The following is a 23,478-nucleotide window of genomic DNA, read 5'->3' as shown; positions in this document are numbered from 1 at the left end:
TGTCACTCATTCACACTGTCATTCACTCACACTCTCACTGTCACTCACTCACACTCTCACTGTCACTCACTCACACTCTCACTCACACACTCTCACTCACACACTCTCACTGTCACTCACACACTCTCACTGTCACTCACTCACACTCACTGTCATTCACTCACACTCTCACTGTCACTCACTCACACTCACTTACACTCTCACTGTCACTCACACACTCTCACTCACACACTCACTGTCACTCACACTCACTGTCACTCACACACTCACTCACACTCTCACTCACTCACTCTCACTCACACTCTCACTGTCACTCACTCACTCACTCTCACTCACACTCTGTCACTCACTCTCAATGTCACTCACTCACACTCTCACTCACTCATACTCACTCACACACACTGTCAATCACACTCACTGTCACACTCTCACTCACACACTCTCACTGTCACTCACTCACACTCTCACTGTCACTCACTCACACTGTCACTGTCACTCACTCTCACTGTCACACACACTGTCACTCACTCACACTCTCACTGTCACTCACACTCTCACTCACTCTCACTGTCACTCACTCTCACTGTCACTCACTCTCACTGTCACTCACACTCTCACTCACTCACACTCTCACTGTTACTCTCACTCTCACTCACACTCTCACTGTCACTCACTCACACTCTCACACACAGTCTCACTGTCACTCTCACACTCTCACTGTCACTCACTCACACTGTCACTCACTCACACTGTCACTCACTCACACTCTCACTGTCACTCACTCTCACTGTCACTCACTCTCACTCTCACTTACTCTCACTGTCACTTACTCTCACTCTCACTTACTCTCACACTCTCTCTCACTCACGCTCCCACTCACTCATGCTCCCACTCACTCACGCTCTCACTGCCACTCACTCACGCTCTCACCGTCACTCACACTCTCACTGTCACTCACACTCACTGTCACTCACTCACACACTCTCACTGTCACTCACACACTCACTCACACTGTCACTTACTCTCACTCTGTCTCTCACTCACTCAAGCTCACTCACTCACGCTCTCACTCACTCAAGCTCTCACTGCCACTCACTCACGCTCTCACTGTCACTCACTCACGCTCTCACTGTCACTCACTCACACTGTCACTCACTCACTCTCACTGTCACTCACACACTCTCTCACTGTCTGTCACTCACACTCTCACTGTCACTCACACTCTCACTGTCACTCACACACTCACACACACTCTCACTGTCACTCTCTCACACTCTCACTCACACACTCTCACTGTCACTCACTCACACTCTCTCACTGTCACTCACTCACACTCTCACTGTCACTTACTCTCACTCACTCTCACTGTCACTTACTCTCACTCTCACTGTCTCACACTCACGCTCTCACTCACTCACGCTCTCACTGCCACTCACTCACACTCTCACTGTGTCTCACTCACACTCTCTCACTCACACTCTCCCTGTCACTCACACACTCTCACTGTCACTCACTCACTCTCACTGTCACTCACTCTCACTTACTCTCACTGTCACTGTCTCACACTCACGATCTCACTCACTCATGCTCTCACTCACTCAAGCTCTCACTGCCACTCACTCACGCTCTCAGTGTCACTCACTCACACTGTAACTGTCACTAACTCACTCTCACTGTCACTCACACACTCTGTCACTCACACTCACTCTCACTCACTCACATTCTCACTGTCACTCACACTCACACTCTCACTCACTCTCACTGTCACTCACACTCACTGTCACTCACTCACACTCTGTCACTCACTCTGTCACTCACCCTCACTGTCACTCACCCTCACTGTCACTCACTCTCACTCATGCTCTCACTCACTCACGCTCTCTCACACTGTCACTCTCACTCTCACTCACTCACACTCTGTCACTCACACTCACTCACTCTCACTGTCACTTACTCTCACTCTGTCTCTCACTCACTCAAGCTCACTCACTCACGCTCTCACTCACTCAAGCTCACTGCCACTCACACGCTCTCACTGTCACTCACTCACACTGTCACTCACTCACTCTCACTGTCACTCACACACTCTCTCACTGTCTGTCACTCACACTCTCACTGTCACTCACACACTCTCACACACACTCTCACTGTCACTCTCTCACACTCTCACTCACACACTCTCACTGTCACTCACTCACACTCTCTCACTGTCACTCACTCACACTCTCACTGTCACTCACTCACACTGTCACTCACACACTCACACTGTCACTCACTCTCACTGTCACTCACTATCACTGTCACTCACTCTCACTGTCACTTACTCTCACTCTCACTTACTCTCACACTCACTTACTCTCACACTCACTTACTCTCACACTCACACTCTCTCTCACTCACGCTCCCACTCACTCACGCTCCCACTCACTCACGCTCTCACTGCCACTCACTCAAGCTCTCACCGTCACTCACACTCTCACTGTCACTCAAACTCACTCTCACTGTCACTCACACTCTCACTGTCACTCACTCACACACACTCTCACTGTCACTCACTCACACACTCTCACTCACTCTCACTGTCAGTCACACACTCACTCACTCTCACTGTCACTTACTCTCACACTGTCACTTACTCTCACTCTGTCTCTCACTCACTCAAGCTCACTCACTCATGCTCTCACTCACTCAAGCTCTCACTGCCACTCACTCACGCTCTCACTGTCACTCACTCACGCTCTCACTGTCCTCACTCACACTGTCACTCACTCACTCTCACTGTCACTCACACACTCTCTCACTGTCTGTCACTCACTCTCGCTGTCACTCACTCACACTCTCGCTGTCACTCACTCACACTCTCACTGTCACACACACTCTCACTGTCACTCACACTCTCACTGTCACTCACTCACTCACGCACTCTCACTGTCACTCACTCACTCACACTCTCACTGTCACTCACTCACACACTCTCACTGTCACTCACTCACTCATACTCTCACTCAGTCTCACTGTCACTTACTCACCTTCACTGTCACTCACTCACTCACTCTCACTGTCACTCACTCACACACACACACTCACTGTCACTCACTCTCACTGTCACCGTCTCTCACTCACGCTCTCTCTCACTCACGCTCTCACTATCACTCACACGCTCTCATTCACTCTCACTGTCACTCACACACTCTCACTGTCACTCACACTCACGCACACTCTGTCACTCACACACTCTCACTGTGACTCACACACTCTCACTGTCACTCACACTCACGCACACTCTCACTGTCACTCACTCTCACTCACACTGTCACACACTCACACTGTCACACACTCACAATGTCACTGCCAGTCACACTCACTCACACTCTCACTGTCACTTACTCTCACTCTGTCTCTCACTCACGCTCTCACTCACTCAAGCTCTCACTGCCACTCACTCACGCTCTCACTGTCCTCACTCACACTGTCACTGTCACTCACTCACTCTCACCGTCACTCACCCACACTCTGTCACTCACACTCACTCCCACTCACTCACACACTCACTGTCACTCACTCTCACTGTCACTCACTCACTCTCACTCACACTCACTGTCACTCACACACTCACTTACTCTCACTGTCACTCACTCAGACTCTCACTCACTCTCACTGTCACTCACTCTCACTGTCACTCACTCTCACTGTCTCACACTCACACTCTCTCTCACTCACGCTCTCACTCACTCACGCTCTCACTCACTCACGCTCACTCACTCACACTCTCACTCACTCACGCTCTCACTGCCATTCACTCACACTCTCACTGTCACTCACTCACACTCTCACTCACTCACACTCTCCCTGTCACTCACTCACACTCTCACTGTCACTTACTCTCACTCACTCTCACTGTCACTTACTCTCACTCTCACTGTCTCACACTCACGCTCTCACTCACTCACGCTCTCACTCACGCACGCTCTCACTGCCACTCACACACTCTCACTGTCACTCACTCACTCACACTCTCCCTGTCACTCACTCACACTCTCACTGTCACTCACTCACTCTCACTGTCACTCACTGTCACTCACTCTCACTCACTGTCACTTACTCTCACTGTCACTGTCTCACACTCACGATCTCACTCACTCATGCTCTCACTCACTCAAGCTCTCACTGCCACTCACTCACGCTCTCACTGTCACTCACTCACACTGTAACTGTCACTCACTCACTCTCACTGTCACTCACACACTCTGTCACTCACAATCACTCTCACTGTCACTCACTCACATTCTCACTGTCACACACTCACACTCTCACTCACTCTCACTGTCACTCACACTCACTGTCACTCACACTCACTGTCACTCACACTCACTGTCACTCACACTCTGTCACTCACCATCACTGTCACTCACCCTCACTGTCACTCACTCTCACTCACGCTCTCACTCACTCACGCTCTCACTCACTCACACTGTCACTCTCACTCACTCCCACTCTGTCACTTACACTCACTCCCACTCTCACCCACTCACTCACACTCTCACTGTCTCACACTCACGATCTCTCTCACTCACGCTCACACTCACTCACGCTCACACTCACTCACGCTCACACTCACTCACACTCACACTGCCACTCACGCTCTCACTGTCCTCACTCACACTGTCACTGTCACTCACTCACACTCTCACTGTCACTCACTCACTCACACTCACTCTCACTCACACACTCACTCACTCACACTCTCACTCACTCTCACTGTCACTCACACACTCACTCACTGTCACTCACACACTCTCACTGTCACTCACTCACACTCACACACTCACTGTCACTTACTCACTCACACTCTCACTCACTCTCACTGTCACTCACACACGCATTCACTCTCACTGTCACTCACACACTCTCACTGTCACTCACTCCCACTCTCACTCACTCACACTGTCACTGTCACTCACTCACACTCTCACTCGCTTTCACTCTCACTCACTCACACTCTCACTGTCACTCACTCACACTCTCTCACTGTCTGTCACTCACTCTCGCTGTCACTCACTCTCGCTGTCACTCACTCTCGCTGTCACTGGCACTCACTCACTCACACTCTCACTCACGCACTCTCACTGTCACTCACTCACTCACTCTCACTGTCACTCACTCACACTGTCAGTGTCACTCACTCTCACTCACACACACTCACTGTCACTCACTCTCACTCTCACTGTCACTCTCACTCACTCACACTGTCACTGTCACACTCACTCTCACTATCACTCACTCACGCTCTCATTCACTCTCACTGTCACTCACACACTCTCACTCACACTCACTCTCACTGTCACTCACACACTCTCACTCACTCACACTCACAGTCACTCACTCTCACTCACACATCTCACTGTCACTGACACACACTCACTGTCACTCACACACTCTCACTGTCACTCACACACTCTCACTGTCACTCACACTCACGCACACTCTCACTCACACTGTCACACACTCTCACTCACACTGTCACACACTCTCACTGTCACTGCCACTCTCACTCACACTCACACTGTCACTCGCTCTCATTGTCACTGTCACTCACTCACACTCTCAGTCACTCACTCACACTGTCACTCACTCACTCTCACTGTCACTCACTCACACTCTCACTCACTCACACTGTCACTCATTCATTCACAATCTCACTGTCACTCACTCACTCACACTCTCACTTCACTCTCACTCACACTCTGTCACTCACACTCTGACTCACTCTCACTGTCACTCACTCACTCTCACTGTCACTCACTCACTCTCACTGTCACTCACTTACACTGTCACTCACTCTCACTCTCACTGTCACCGTCTCTCACTCACGCTCTCACTGTCACCGTCTCTCACTCATGCTCTCTCTCACTCACGCTCTCACTATCACTCACTCACGCTCTCACTGTCACTCACTCACGCTCTCATTCAATCTCACTGTCACACACTCACGCACACTCTCACTGTCACTCACACTGTCACTCACTCTCACTCACACACACACTGTCACTCACTCTCACTCACACACTCTCACTGTCACTCACACACACTCACTGTCACTCACACACACTCACTGTCACTCACACACACTCACTGTCACACACACACACTCACTGTCACACACACTCTCACTGTCACACACACTCTCACTGTCACACACTCACGCACACTCACTGTCACTCATTCTCACTCACACTGTCACACACTCACATTGTCACTGCCACTCACACTCACTCACACTCTCTCTGTCACTCACTCACTCACACTCTGTCACTCACTCACACTGTCACTCACTCTCACTCACACACTCACACTGTCACTCACTCTCACTCACACACTCACTGTCACTCACACACACTCAGTCACTCACACACTCTCACTGTCACACACACTCTCACTGTCACTCACACTGACGCACACTCACTGTCACTCACTCTCACTCACACTGTCACACACTCACACTGTCACTGCCACTCACACTCACTCACACTCTCACTGTCACTCACTCACACTCTCACTGTCACTCACTCACACACTGTCACTCTCACACTCTCACTGTCACTCACACTGTCAGTCACTCTGACTCTCATTGTCACTCACTCTCACTCTGTCAGTCAGTCACTCACACTCTCACTGTCACTCACTCACTCACACTCTCACTGTCACTCACTGTCACTCACTCACTCTCACTGTCACTCACTCACTCTCACTGTCACTCTCACTCACTCACACTGTCACTGTCACACTCACTCTCACTGTCACTCACTCACACTCACTCTCACTGTCACTCACTTACACTGTCACTCCCTCACACTCACACATCTCATTGTCACTCACTCACACACTCACTGTCACTCACACACTCTCACTGTCACTCACACTCACACACACTCTCACTGTCACTCACTCTCACTAACACTGTCACACACTCACACTGTCACTGCCACTCACACTCACTCACACTCACACTCTGTCACTCGCTCTCACTGTCACTGTCACTCACTCACACTGTTACTCACTCTCACTGTCACTCACACACTCTCACTCACAATCTCACTGTCACTCACTCACTCAAACTCTCACTTCACTCACTCACTCACACTCTGTCACTCACACTCGCACTCTCACTGTCACTCACTCTCACTGTCACTCACTTACACTGTCACTCACTGTCACTCACACACACTGTCACTCACTCTCACTCACACACACTGTCACTCACTCTCACTCACACATACTGCCACTCACTCTCACTGTCACCGACTCTCACTCACGCTCTCACTGTCACCGTCTCTCACTCACGCTCTCTCTCACTCACGCTCTCACTATCACTCACTCACGCTCTCACTGTCACACACTCAAGCACACTCTCACTGTCACTCACACTGTCACTCACTCTCACTCACACACTCACACACTCTCACTGTCACTCACACACACTCACTGTCACTCACACACTCTCACTGTCACACACTCACTGTCACTCACTCTCACTCACACTGTCACACACTCACATTGTCACTGCCACTCACACTCACTCACACTCTCACTGTCACTCACTCACACACTCTCACTGTCACTCACTCACACTCTCACTGTCACTCACTCACACACTGTCACTCTCACACTCTCACTGTCACTCACACTGTCACTCACTCTGACTCTCATTGTCACTCTCACTCTGTCAGTCACTCACTCACACTCTCACTGTCACTCACTCACTCACACTCTCACTCACTGTCACTCACTCTCACTGTCACTCACTCACACACTCTCACTGTCACTCACACACACTCTCACTGTCACTCACTCACTTTCACTGTCACTCTCACTCACTCACACTGTCACTCTCACTCACTCACACTCTCACTGTCACACTCACTCTCACTGTGACTCACTCTCACTGTCACTCTCTCTCACTCACTCACACTCTCACTGTCTCTCTCACTGTCACTCACACTCACTGTCTCTCACTCACGCTATCTCTCATTCACGCTCTCACTCACTCACGCTCTCACTATCACTCACTCACGCTCTCACTGTCACTCACTCACACTCTCACTGTCACTCACTCACGCTCTCATTCACTCTCACTGTCACTCACACTCACGCACACTCTCACTGTCACTCACCCACTCACACTGTCACTCACCCACTCACACTGTCACTCACTCTCACTTACACACTCACATTGTCACTCACTCTCACTCACACACTCAGTGTCACTCACTCTCACTCTGTCACTCGCTCTCACTGTCACTCACGCATACTCTCACTGTCACACTCACTGTGACTCACTCTCACTGTCACTCTCTCTCACTCACTCACACTCTCACTGTCTCTCACTCTCACTGTCACTCACACTCACTGTCACTGTCTCTCACTCACGCTCTCTCACTCACGCTATCTCTCATTCATGCTCTCACTCACTCACGCTCTCACTATCACTCACTCGCGCTCTCATTCACTCTCACTGTCACTCACACTCACGCACACCCTCACTGTCACTCACCCACTCACACTGTCACTCACTCTCACTTACACACTCACACTGTCACTCACTCTCACTCACACACTCTCACTGTCACTCACTCACTCACACACTCACTGTCACTCACTCTCACTCTGTCACTCGCTCTCACTGTCACTCACTCACACTCTCACTGTTACTCACTCACACTCTTTCACTGTCTGTCACTCACTCTCGCTGTCACTCACTCTCGCTGTCACTGTCACTCACTCACACTGTCACTGTCACTCACTCACTCACCCTCACTCACTCACAATCTCACTGTCACTCACCCACTCACACTGTCACTCACTCTCACTTACACACTCACACTGTCACTCACTCTCACTCACACTCTCACTGTCACTCACTCACTCACACACTCACTGTCACTCACTCTCACTCTGTCACTCGTTCTCACTGTCACTCACTCACACTCTCACTGTTACTCACTCACACTCTTTCACTGTCTGTCACTCACTCTCGCTGTCACTCACTCTCGCTGTCACTGTCACTCACTCACACTGTCACTCACTCACTCTCACTCACTCACAATCTCACTGTCACTCACACTCTCACTGTCACTCACACTCTCACTGTCACTCACTCTCACTCACGCACTCTCACTGTCACTCACTCTCACTCACTCACAATCTCACTGTCACTCACACACTCTCACTCTCACTGTCACTCACTCACTCTCACTGTCACTCACTCACACTGTCACTGTCACTCACTCTCACTCACACACACTCACTGTCACTCACTCTCACTCACGCTCTCTCTCACTCACGCTCTATCACTCACTCACGCTCTCATTCACTCTCACTGTCACTCACACTCACTCACACTGTCACTCACACTGTCACTCACTCTCACTCACACACTGTCACTCACTCTCACTCACACATCTCACTGTCACTCACACACTCTCACTGTCACTCACACTGACACACACTCACACTCTCACTGCCACTCGCACTCACACTGCCACTCGCACTCTCACTGCCACTCGCACTCACTCACACTCTCATTGTCACTCACTCACACACTCTCAATGTCGCTCACTCACACACTGTCACTCTCACACTCTCACTGTCACTCACTCACACTGTCACTGTCACTCACTCACACTGTCACTCACTCACACTGTCACTCACTCACACTGTCACTCACTCTCACTCTGTCACTCACTCTCACTCTCACTGTCACTCACTCTCACTCTGTCACTCACTCACACTCTCACTGTCACTCACTCACACACTCTCATTGTCACTCACTCACTCACACTCACTGTCACTCACTGTCACTCTCTCACTCACACTGTCACTCTCACTCACTCACACTCTCACTGTCACTCACGCACACTCTCACTGTCACACTCACTCTGTCACTCACTTTCACTGTCACTCACTCTCACTGTCACTCACTCTCACTGTCATTCACTCTCACTGTCACTCACTCTCACTGTCACTCACTCTCACTCACACTCTCACTGTCACTCACGCACACTCTCACTGTCACTCACTCTCACTGTCACTCACACACTCTCACTGTCACTCACTCACACTGTCACTGTCACTCACTCACTCACACTCTCACTGTCACTCACCCGCACTGTCACTCACCCACACTGTCACTCACCCACACTGTCACTCACCCACACTGTCACTCACTCACACTGTCACTCACTCACACTGTCACTCACTCACACTGTCACTCAATCACACTCTCACCGTCACTCACACTCTCAGTCTCTCACTCACACTCTCACTCACTGTCACTCACTCTCACTGTCACTCTCTCACTCACTCTCACTGTCACTCACGCACACTCTCACTGTCACACTCACTCTCACTGTCACTCACTTTCACTGTCACTCACTCTCACTGTCACTCACTCTCACTGTCATTCACTCTCACTGTCATTCACTCTCACTGTCACTCACTCTCACTCACACTCTCACTGTCACTCACGCACACTCTCACTGTCACTCACTCTCACTGTCACTCACACACTCTCAATGTCACTCACTCACACACTGTCACTCTCACACTCTCACTGTCACTCACGCACACTGTCACTGACTCACACTGTCACTCACTCTGACTCTCACGGTCACTCACTCTCACTGTCACTCACACACTCTCAATGTCACTCACTCACACACTGTCACTCTCATACTCTCACTGTCACTCACTCACACTGTCACTGTCACTGACTCACACTGTCACTCACTCTGACTCTCACTGTCACTCACTCTCACTGTCACTCACTCACACTCTCACTGTCACTCACTCACACTCTCATTGTCTCTCACTCACACTCTCACTCACTGTCACTCACTCTCACTCTCTCACTCACTCTCACTGTCACTCTCACTCACTCACTCTCACTGTCACTCACGCACACTCTCACTGTCACACACACTCTCACTGTTACTCACTCAGACTCTCACTATCACTCACACACTCAGTCACACACTCACTCACACTCAGTCACTCACTCTCACTCACTCAGTCACACTCTCACTGTCACTCACTCAGTCACACTCTCACTGTCACTCACTCACACTCACACTGTCACTCACTCACACTGTCACTGACTCACACTGTCACTCACTCACACTGTCACTCACTCTCACTGTCACTCACTCTCACTGTCACTCACTCACACTCTCACTGTCACTCACTCACACACTCTCATTGTCACTCACTCGCTCACACTCTCACTCACTGTCACTCACTCTCACTCACACTGTCACTCTCACTCACTCACACTCTCACTGTCACTCACGCACACTCTCACTGTCACACTCACGCTCACTGTCACTCACTTTCAAAGTCACTCACTTTCACTGTCACTCACTTTCACTGTCACTCACTTTCACTGTCACTCACTCTCACTGTCACTCACTCTCACTGTCACTCACTCTCACTCACACTCTCACTGTCACTCACGCACACTCTCACTGTCACTCACTCTCGCTGTCACTCACACACTCTCAATGTCACTCACTCACACACTGTCACTCTCACACTCTCACTGTCACTCACTCACACTGTCACTGTCACTCACTCACTCACACTCTCACTGTCACTCACCCGCACTGTCACTCACCCACACTGTCACTCACTCACACTGTCACTCACTCACACTGTCACTCACTCACACTCTCCCTCAATCACACTCTCACCGTCACTCACACTCTCAGTCTCTCACTCACACTGTCACTCTCACTCGCTCACTGTCGCTCACACTCGCACTGTTGCTCACACTTGCTCACACTCTCACTCGCTCACACTCTCACACACTCGCTCACACTCTCACTCTCGCTTTCACTCAGTCGGTCTCACTCCAGTCACTCTCACACTCACTCACTTACAGTCTCTCACCCTCATTCACTCACACGCTCTCATCTCACTCACTCTCAATCTCATTCACCCACACTCACTCTCACACTCACTCTCACACTCTCTCTCACTCACTCACTCCAAAATTGTATATGTGTTTGAGAGGGGAATGGCCACAGGGGGCTCCTGCACTGCCTGCCCACACTTACCTGTCTTCCTGGTGATATCGAACCCACCTCTGTCTGTGTAGCCTTTACTGGTGGAGTAACCAGCTCACTAAACTTGCTTTTCCACAACATTCTCAGCCTCATGGATGTGCTGCTTCGGATGCTCCATGTGGCAAATCTGGAGCTGTAACTGAATGCACTTTGTGCTTATGTGGTCACCATTAGAAATTGTCCCTAAGTTCCCACATATAGTACGGGGAGCATTCCACAGAACTGCATTCTCCTGCCATTGTGAACCTTTCCAGCAAAATCAACCGTATCACCTGCAGGCAATAATCCAGGAATTGATGAGTCACTAAACTCTCTCACTGAGGTTCTTCATCCTCCTTTAAATCTGATGCCAAATCCCAAATTGGTTTTGAACAGACAATAGGCAGAGAGATTCTGTAAACAAAGTCTCCAACTCCTTGTTCGCTTCTTATAGATGTCGGGGCTTTTATCCCAAGTAAGGTCAGTGTTGGAGAAAACCACACAGAGGACTCCAAGCACTGTATATCTGTTCCCTGCTGAAATCTGAGGTTCTGGCAGAGGGCTACTGGTTAGAATGATTTCTGCTGCTGCTATCTAGAATAAAATGTTAAACCCACTCTTTTAAACTGATTTAATGTTTCACCAGAAATCATTTCCTCTGGTGTCTATATTAAATATCCAGTATTGAGGGAGGAGATTTTTTTGACCAATTCAGGGCAATCAAATATTGCTCTAAAGAATGTTCCTCAAGTAATCTCATATCCTCTGTCCAACTTTCCAAACTGTCTTTAAACTTTGAGCATCTAATCAATAGGAATATGCACCTCGATCACTTTCTGTGGTAGCGAGTTCCATATTCTCATCACGGAACCCCAGAGCTGGTCCAGTGCAGAACGAGACCATTTCTCCTCACTGGGTAAAGATGTTTTTTATCTGGAATTACCTGTTGGATTTATTAGATATCTCCTAGATATAGGGCACCTGGCTCTGGTCTCCTTCACAAGTTTAAAATATCTTCAAGGCCTTTCACAATTTTAAAGACCCCTGCCTGATCACCCCTCAGCCTTCTAATTTCTAGAATGGTCCCAGCCTGCTCAATCTTCCCTAGCAGTTGTTTACATGGTTTACAAATACAAAGAATACTTAACCCTGAAACATTTATTAGTATTCACAAGGGTAATTGTAGTGATATTGTGTATTAACATGGTTATAGTCATGCTACTTACACCACTTTCTTTAATGTAGTATTAGTGGAAGAGACTGCAGTAAATCCATAAATTCCATGGTAATCAGCATTGCAGCCTTCAATCCTGAAAAAGAACAATGGGCTTGCTCTTCAACATCTGGACATACCAAACCAGACAAGCAAACAGAGAGCCCAACAAACAGACAAGCCAATAGACAGGAAACCTGACACACGAGTAACACAAAAGACAGACAAACAACCAGACAGGCAATTCAACAGACAGACAACCAGACCAAACAACAGGAAACCAACAAACAACCAGGCAGACAGGCAGACAATGAAAGAGACTAAAATGCCCAATGCCATTAAGGTACCACAGTTCCTGTAGTGTTTTGTTGTCCTTTAGTGCATCACAGAGTTCTCTCAACTCATTATTCCCAATGTCTGTCCAGCCCAGACTGTTTGAGATAAAGAATATTAAAATTAAACACTTGGCAGATTGCAGCATACACCTAACCAAAATGGCATTCATATTAAAGCCTTGAGCAATGTGTAAATTCTGTACTGGCAACTCATTCAGACTATAAATGTGCTGCTATCTATGAGGTATTTCACTTTTTAGAAGGTTAACTGTACACCAATAGAAATGACTTTGAAGCTCAATTGCATTTTGTTCAATATTCCCTCAATTCAAATCAATTCCCAGCTTACTCTTTTTCCATTCAAAACCCAAATAATTCACATATAAAACCAGTGAACGAATATGATGATCTCTAAGAGAAAAGGTGAATTACGGATTGGGGATTAATAGGAATGCTTTGCTTTGATGGAGAGACAATTAGGCAATGGTACAAATCCATAAAGATAAATTAAGTTTTTTTTAAAAGCAGAAGTAATATTGGATGAATAATTAAAGATTTACATGAGCAATTATGTAGGGACTATTTTTGAAATCACAATTCATTCTGAGAATGGAGAGGAACTGAATATCAGAAATAGCCCTGGATGATTCTGATTGGACCGCTGCAATAATCAATTGAATATTTCAATTCCACATAAGGTTTCCAAAGTGTTAAATGTCAGCTCTATTTCATATGACCGCAATTAATAATTTTATATCTGAGACTGAGTGATTGTTGCTGGTGAAAGGCTTTCAGAGCCATGTCAGGTCTAGAGAGTGAAGTCACAGCTTTGCTGTCATCTCACTCAACTGCAGGACAGGCTTGAGGGGCTGAATGGCCTATCCCTGTTTCTAACTGCAGAGAAAGATAGAAGTATCATAAAATGATTTATGTCACTAAGCAAACAGTGAAATTCTGTTTAGTTTGATGATTTTAGTTTTGCGGCCAATCTAGTACTATCATGACTATGGATGAAAACTCAAAAGTACGATGGAAACTTGTCAACTTGTAATTCCAAAAATTTATTGGTAGAGAGTTAATACAGACAAAATGGCTACGTAGCTGTGTGGAAAGAGACCAAGGCTGTCACACCTTCAGACACGAAGAGCAGTTCAAACATTTTCCTTTCAAAGATGTGAAGTGGCATCTCCAAACACAAAGATATCAAGGGGCTGACAATTCCCTGCTCAACCATCCCTGCGGATTATGTCCTAAACTGTCGGCATATTTTTGTGTACTGGATTAATAAAAAGCCAATTTCAATTCTACTGGACTGTGTTAGAGAGATTGATGTTCTCGTACATACCGGCCTGGGTTCAGTGGTTAGCACTGCAGCCTCACAGTACCAGGGACCCGGATTCAACTCCAGCCTCAGGTAACTGTCTGTGTGGAGTTTGCACATTCTCCCCGTGTCCGCGTGGGTTTCCTCCGGTTTCCTCCCACAGTCCAAAGATGAGCAGGTTAGGTGGATAGGCCATGCTAAATTGCCCGTAGTGTTCAGGGATGTGTAGATTAGGTGGGTTATAGGGGGATGGGTTTGGGTGGGATGCTGCAAGGTTCAGTGTGGACTTGTTAGGCCAAAGGGCCTGTTTCCACACTGTAGGGATTCTATGATTACCATGCTGTGAAGCTAACAGTCAAAGAACTAATCCCTGGTCATCCCCATGTTGCAAGTAGATGGAAGAATCTCTCTCATTCCAAGTGCTGTAAGCCCAACAAACGGAAACAGGACAGAAGGAATCTTTCTCACCCAAACACTGGAATGGCAGTCACACTCCAGTAAAACCAGAACAACATCTGCAAAACTCAAGATCTTGAAGCTGGCTGTTCAAATACCAATGGCAATGCTCCTCCACTGCAACAACCACGTTTGACCTATCGCTCTTTGCAAACAATTCAAAGATCATTCTGTATTTCTGGTTTTTTTTCACTTTCATATTTTCAGACTCACCTCTCATTTCTAATTTGTATTTGTTATGTTACTAATTCTTCTCACATTTAGTGATAATAAACTCACCCCTTTGTTAACTTAAGAGAGCCTGGTCACATTGAGCCCTTTAAAACACAAGTTCTTTTGAGTCTGGGAGAAACAGCTGTGACAACTGAGGGGGCAGATGATTAAACACAGAACCAGTTCAACCCTCTAATTCGGAAACTTAATGATTTGGCCTACTCTATTCGAAATCTGGGCAGTACATGTATTTCTGATGAAGGTCTAGGCCCGAAACGTCAGCTTTTGTGCTCCTGAGATGCTGCTTGGCCTGCTGTGTTCATCCAGCTCCACACTTTGTTATCTCGGATTCTCCAGCATCTGCAGTTCCCGTTATCTCTAGTATATACACTGGCCTTGGAAGTAGTACAATGTAGGTTTACAAGAATGATAGATTGACTGCAGGGGTTATGTTGTGAGGAGAGCTTATACAAATTCAGCCTGTTTCACCAGAATTTAGAAGGTGAAAGAGAGATCTGATCAAAGTCTTCAAGATATTAACTGGAAAGACACGGTAGATAAAGTTGAACCATTTTCACTGGTTGGGAATTCTACAGCTAGGGGCACAGTCTGAGAATGAGGGCCAGACTGTTCAGGAGAGATGTTAGGAAGCACTTCTACACACAAAGGGTGGGAGGAGTTTGGAACTCTCTTCCACAAACGGCATTGGATGCTGGATCAGTTGTTAATGTTAAATCTGAGCGAGATTAATGTATTAACGGATATGGGCCAAAGGCAGGTGTATGGAGTTAGGCCGCAGTTTAGCCATGATCTCATTGAATGGTGGAACAGGCTCAAGGGGCAGAATGGCCTACACCTGTTCCTATGTTCCTAAATTGGGGAATATGCCCCAGAGTTGGGACACAGCAAAACTGGGGACTTACCTTCACCTACTCATTTCAGTCAGCAGTATTGATGAAGTCAAGGTCAATTTTTGCTGATTCTTACATCAGATTAAAGATCCCATGATACCCACAGGTAGGTGACTGAAGCACAAGTGGACCAGTGGTGCCTGGACAGAAACTGAGCTTACAGTGACAGATCTGGGAGTCGGGCAGAGCCTGATTTTAAGGAAAAGAACCTCATGGAATCCTACCATCCGCAGCCAAATCCGTGTCACAACTGGAGCTATGAGTTGTGATGGTAGAGGCTCCAAACTGTTTTTTTGCATTGAATGGCTGACCAAGACTCACTCTTAGCACCTGGCTTTGGAATGTGTTAGAAGGATTTGCAAGTTGATAATCAGCTTGTTTCGCTGAATAATAAACTCACCTGCCTTGGTTATCAAATTGTGGGTGGGACTCAAAATTGGAGTTTCTAGCTCAGAGGCCAAGACATTACCCACTATACCACAAGACCTCAAAATATAAATATATCAGAAACAATTTCTGGTGTGTTCAGTAAAGAATTTAGTTGCATTACCCCAGCAGCTTCAGTTTGTAGTCCGGAGACTTCAGCAGCTCACACAGAAATTTAATCGCTTCAAAATCCAATTTATTTTCTCCACACCTACAATGTTTAAAATAAAAATGACAGCTTTTGAAGTATAACTGTCTCAGTTTGGCTTTACATTTTAAAACCCTCACTCTATTCACTTTAGTGAAAGCCATGCATCCATGAATATCATTTCCATCACCTTTCAGTCTTGATGAAATTTCCTACACCAATCAGTATGCAATGCAAGGAGCTGGGATCCACAAAGGACTGGAAATTCTTTCTGTGAAGCTGAGAGTAACCACAGTACAACCACAACAACATATGAAACAGGAACAGTAGTAGGCCATTCAGCCCAACCCTGCCCTGCCATTCAAGTTTATGGTTGATCTGTCTCAGACCTCAACTCCTTTATCATGTCAGCTCAGCATAGCTGTCAACTCCTTGATATTTCATAACTCTACCTACCACCTCTGCAGACTGTGATTTAACCTCCACAACTCTCTGCAGTAGGGACCTTTCAACATTCACTAATTTCTGGGAGAAGAAATTCATCCGCATCCGCAGTTTTAAGTAAAATGTCTCCTTATTCTGTACCTATGTCCTCTTGTTCAAGGCTTCCTTACTAGTGGAAACATCTTCTCAACATCTACTTTGTCAAGCCTCTCAGAATCTTGGAGATAGCAAGAACTGCTGCAGGAGTCAGACACAACACTGTGTAGAGCTGGAGGAACACAGCAGGCCAGGCAGCATCAGAGGGAACACAGTGTGGAGCTGGAGGAACACAGCAGGCCAGGCTGCATCAGAGGGAACACAGTGTGGAGCTGGAGGAACACAGCAGGACAGGCAGGATCAGAGGGAACACAGTGTGGAGCTGGAGGAACACAGCAGGCCAGGCAGGATCAGAGGGAACACAGTGTAGAGCTGGAGGAACACAGCAGGACAGGCAGGATCAGAGGGAACACGTGTGGAGCTGGAGGAACACAGCAGGCCAGGCAGGATCAGAGGGAACACAGTGTAGAGCTGGAGGAACACAGCAGGCCAGGCAGCATCAGAGGGAACACAGTGTAGAGCTGGAGGAACACAGCAGGCCAGGCAGCATCAGAGGGAACACGTGTGGAGCTGGAGGAACACAGCAGGCCAGGCAGGATCAGAGGGAACACGTGTGGAGCTGGAGGAACACAGCAGGCCAGGCAGGATCAGAGGGAACACAGTGTAGAGCTGGAGGAACACAGCAGGCCAGGCATCAGAGGGAACACAGTGTGGAGCTGGAGGAACACAGCAGGCCAGGCAGGATCAGAGGGAACACGTGTGGAGCTGGAGGAACACAGCAGGCCAGGCAGGATCAGAGGGAACACAGTGTAGAGCTGGAGGAACACAGCAGGCCAGGCAGCATCAGAGGGAACACAGTGTAGAGCTGGAGGAACACAGCAGGCCAGGCAGCATCAGAGGGAACACGTGTGGAGCTGGAGGAACACAGCAGGCCAGGCAGGATCAGAGGGAACACGTGTGGAGCTGGAGGAACACAGCAGGCCAGGCAGGATCAGAGGGAACACGTGTGGAGCTGGAGGAACACAGCAGGCCAGGCAGGATCCGAGGGAACACAGTGTGGAGCTGGAGGAACACAGCAGGCCAGGCAGGATCAGAGGGAACACAGTGTAGAGCTGGAGGAACACAGCAGGCCAGGCAGGATCAGAGGGAACACAGTGTAGAACTGGAGGAACACAGCAGGCCAGGCAGGATCAGAGGGAACACAGTGTGGAGCTGGAGGAACACAGCAGGCCAGGCAGGATCAGAGGGAACACAGTGTGGAGCTGGAGGAACACAGCAGGACAGGCAGCATCAGAGGGAACACAGTGTGGAGCTGGAGGAACACAGCAGGACAGGCAGCATCAGAGGGAATACAGTGTGGAGCTGGAGGAACACAGCAGGCCAGGCAGCATCAGAGGGAACACAGTGTAGAGCTGGAGGAACACAGCAGGCCAGGCAGCATCAGAGGGAATACAGTGTGGAGCTGGAGGAACACAGCAGGACAGGCAGCATCAGAGGGAACACAGTGTGGAGCTGGAGGAACACAGCAGGCCAGGCAGCATCAGAGGGAACACGTGTGGAGCTGGAGGAACACAGCAGGCCAGGCAGGATCAGAGGGAACACAGTGTGGAGCTGGAGGAACACCGCAGGCCAGGCAGTGTCAGAGGGAACACAGTGTGGAGCTGGAGGAACACAGCAGGCCAGGCAGCATCAGAGGGAACACAGTGTGGAGCTGGAGGAACACAGCAGGACAGGCAGCATCAGAGGGAACACAGTGTGGAGCTGGAGGAACACCGCAGGCCAGGCAGTGTCAGAGGGAACACAGTGTGGAGCTGGAGGAACACAGCAGGCCAGGCAGCATCAGAGGGAACACAGTGTGGAGCTGGAGGAACACAGCAGGACAGGCAGCATCAGAGGGAACACAGTGTGGAGCTGGAGGAACACAGCAGGACAGGCAGCATCAGAGGGAACACGTGTGGAGCTGGAGGAACACAGCAGGCCAGGCAGGATCAGAGGGAACACGTGTGGAGCTGGAGGAACACAGCAGGCCAGGCAGGATCAGAGGGAACACAGTGTAGAGCTGGAGGAACACAGCAGGCCAGGCAGGATCAGAGGGAACACAGTGTGGAGCTGGAGGAACACAGCAGGCCAGGCAGGATCAGAGGGAACACAGTGTGGAGCTGGAGGAACACAGCAGGCCAGGCAGCATCAGAGGGAACACGTGTGGAGCTGGAGGAACACAGCAGGCCAGGCAGGATCAGAGGGAACACAGTGTGGAGCTGGAGGAACACCGCAGGCCAGGCAGTGTCAGAGGGAACACAGTGTGGAGCTGGAGGGACACAGCAGGCCAGGCAGCATCAGAGGGAAAACAGTGTGGAGCTGGAGGGACACAGCAGGACAGGCAGGATCACAGGGAACACAGTGTGGAGCTGGAGGAACACAGCAGGCCAGGCAGGATCAGAGGGAACACAGTGTGGAGCTGGAGGAACGCAACAGGCCAGGCAGCATCAGAGGGAACACAGTGTGGAGCTGGAGGGACACAGCAGGCCAGGCAGGATCAGAGGGAACACAGTGTGGAGCTGGAGGAACGCAACAGGCCAGGCAGCATCAGAGGGAACACAGTGTGGAGCTGGAGGGACACAATAGGCCAGGCAGCATCAGAGGGAACACAGTGTGGAGCTGGAGGGACACAGCAGGCCAGGCAGGATCAGAGGGAACACAGTGTGGAGCTGGAGGAACGCAACAGGCCAGGCAGCATCAGAGGGAACACAGTGTGGAGCTGGAGGGACACAATAGGCCAGGCAGCATCAGAGAGAACACAGTGTGGAGCTGGAGGGACACAGCAGGCCAGGCAGCATCAGAAGGAACACAGTGTGGAGCTGGAGGAACACAGCAGGCCAGGCAGCATCAGAGGAACAGGAAAGCTGACGTTTCAGGTCGGGATCCTTCTTCAGAAATGGGGGAGGGGGAAGGGAGCTCGGAAATACATAGAGAGAGGGGGTGGTTGGGCTGGGGAAGGTGGGCAGCTTGGTGATGGATGAGTGCAGGTGGGAATTTGTCAGTGAGGTGGGATGGGCGGATAGATGGGAGAGAAGATGGACAGTCAGGTCAAGGAGTCAAGAGGGTTGGACATGGGATGAGGTCGGGGATGGGGAGATTTTAAAACTCGTGAATGCTATGCTAAGGCCATTGGGCTGGAGGCTCCTGAGGTGGAATATGAGGTGTTGCTCCTACAGTTTTCATGTGGCATCAGTATGACACTGGAGGATGGATATCCCCACCACCCCCTGCGCCTTTCCCTACAATCTCAGGAAGTGCTACACCTGCCCCTACACCTCCCTCCTCACCTCCATTCACAGCACAAAACAAACCTTCCATATTACACAGGCGTTCACCTGCACATCCGTCAACTTGGTCTACCGTATCTGCTGCTCCCAATGTGGCCTCCTGTACATTGGTGAGACCAAGCGGAGACTCAGAGACTGTTTTGTAGAGTACGTGCGCTCTCTATGCTATAATCAACAACACCTCCCTGGATGATATGTCCATCCTGGACCTCCTCCAGTGTCACAATGACACCACCCACAAACTGGTGGACCTCATATTCCACCTTGGGAGCCTACAACCCAATAGCCTAAACATGCAATTCACCAGTTTTAAAATCTCCCCACACCTGTCCTCATTCCATGTCTAACTCTCTCTGTCATCCCTGTCTCCTTGGCCTGACACAATCTGTCCATCTTCCCTCCCACCTAACTGCTCCTCCAACCCATCCCACTGACCAATCCCCACCAGTGCCTCCCTGCACTCACCTATCACCACCCCACCTACCTTCCCAGCCCCACCCCTCCTCTCTCTATTTATTTCGGAGCTCCCTTCCCCCTCCCCCATTTCTGAAGAAGGGTCCTGACCCGAAAGATCAACTTTCCTGCTCCTCTGATGCTGGCCTGGCCTGCTGTGTTCCTCCAGCTCAACACTGTGCTCTCTCTGACGCTGCCTGGCCTGCTGTGTTCCTCCAGCTCCACACTGTGTTCTCTCTGATGCTGCCTGGCCTGTTGTATTCCTCCAGCTCCACACTGTGCTCTCTCTGACGCTGCCTGGCCTGCTGTGTCCCTCCAGCTCCACACTGTGTTCTCTCTGATGTTGCCTGGCCTGCTGTGTCCCTCCAGCTCCACACTGTGTTCCCTCTGATGCTGCCTGGCCTGTTGTGTCCCTCCAGCTCCATGCTGTGTTCTGTCTGATGCTGCCTGTCCTGCTGTGTTCCTCCAGCTCCACACTGTGTTCTCTCTGACACTGCCTGGCCTGCTGTGTTCCTCCAGCTCCACACTGTGTTCCTTCTGGTGCTGCCTGGACTGCTGTGTTCCTCCAGCTCCACACTGTATTGTTTCTCAGAATCTTTTTTGTTTCAGTAAGATCACTCTCAGTCACCTCAACTCTGAATTAATAAAGGCCTTACTTGTTTAGCTATTCTTGACAAGTCAACACCTTTATCCCAGAAATGAGTCTTGTGAATCTCTTCTAAAGAACCTCTAATGCCAATGTACCCTTTTTTAAATACAGGAACAAACACTGTACACAATATTCCAGCTGCAGCCTCATTAACACCATGGATAATTCTAACAGGACTTCCCTGTTTCAAACTCTAACTCCATCATAATAAAAAGTCAAACTGCTAAATAAAAACCAAAAGAACTGCGGACGCTCTCAACTAGGACCAAAAACAAAGTTGCTGGAAAAGCTCAGCAGATCTGGCAGCACCTGTGGAGGAGAAAACAGAGTTAACATTTGGGGTCCGGTGACCCTTCCTCAGAACTGTTCTGAGGTAGTTTTGAGGAAGGATCACCGGACCTGAAACGTTAACTCTGTTTTCTCCTCCACAGGTGCTGCCAGACCTGCTGAGCTTTTCCAGCAACTTTGTTTTTGGTCCTAGGTCAAAATGCTAGTTGCTTTCTTCATTACTTGCTTCACCTGCACGCTAATGTTTGTGATCCATGCACAGGGACACTCAGTTCCCTCTGTACTACACACATTTTTAGAGTCTTTCTCCACTTAAGTATTGGTCTTCCTTTTGAATCTTCCTACCACAATGCATGACCACAGAAGTATTTTTTTTCCCATTCATTCAACTGGTATATACACCCTTGCTTATAACATGACCTCTCACCTAATTTTGTATTGTCAGCAAATCTGGATACATTATACTCTACCCCTTCCTCCAAGTAATTGAGAGAGATAGTAATAATTGCAATCCTCGGCCTGATTTTTGTGACGCTTCACAAGTTACATCAAAGACCCATTAATCCAGATTCTCTGTCTAATGTGTTAAACCATCCTCAACCCATGCTAATACATTACCACCAACACCGTACGCTCCTCCATTGTACAATAGCCTTTTATATGGCACCTTATCAAATGCCTTTTGAAAATTCAAATAACTTCATTTTATGGTTTCCTTTGACCTACTTGTTATATCCACAAAGAACTCTAGCAAATTTGTCAAACATGATTTCTCTTTCACAAAACTAGGTTGACTGTTTGATTGCATTAAGTTTTTCTAAATATCCTCCTTAAAAATAAACAAATATTTGACTAACTGGCCTTCAGCTTCCCACTTTCTGTTTCTCTCCCATCTTGAACATGGATGTCATGTTAACAGTTTTCCAGACTGATGAAACTGTTCCAGAAAGTTGTCATTGGGATGTTTATGGTGTCCTCCACTGTGAAAACTTATGCAAAATATTCGTTTAGATTATCTGCCACTTCCCTATCCTCGATAACCAATACCCCACTTGTATCCTCCAAGGCTTACTTTAGCTACTTACATGTAGAAGCTCTTGC

The 23,478-nt window shown here is 48.8% G+C and overlaps 1 protein-coding gene across 1 annotated transcript in view; it reads right to left on the bottom strand.

Moving 5' to 3' along the window:
• Positions 1-23,478, bottom strand: part of LOC125453703 (NACHT, LRR and PYD domains-containing protein 3-like) — a 42,101-nt gene that overhangs the window by 6,839 nt on the left and 11,784 nt on the right. Inside the window, exons 4-6 of the mRNA XM_059646994.1 lie at positions 17,098-17,184; positions 13,659-13,742; positions 13,325-13,408 (exon numbers count right to left, since the gene is read on the bottom strand). Coding sequence (XP_059502977.1) covers positions 13,325-13,408; positions 13,659-13,742; positions 17,098-17,184 — 255 coding nt within the window. The remainder of the gene's footprint in view (positions 1-13,324; positions 13,409-13,658; positions 13,743-17,097; positions 17,185-23,478) is intronic.

Source organism: Stegostoma tigrinum, chromosome 1 (assembly GCF_030684315.1).
Source record: "Stegostoma tigrinum isolate sSteTig4 chromosome 1, sSteTig4.hap1, whole genome shotgun sequence".
Lineage (NCBI taxonomy): Eukaryota > Metazoa > Chordata > Chondrichthyes > Orectolobiformes > Stegostomatidae > Stegostoma > Stegostoma tigrinum.
Note: the sequence above shows the minus strand (reverse complement) of the source record. Positions and strands in the feature narration are given on the sequence as shown.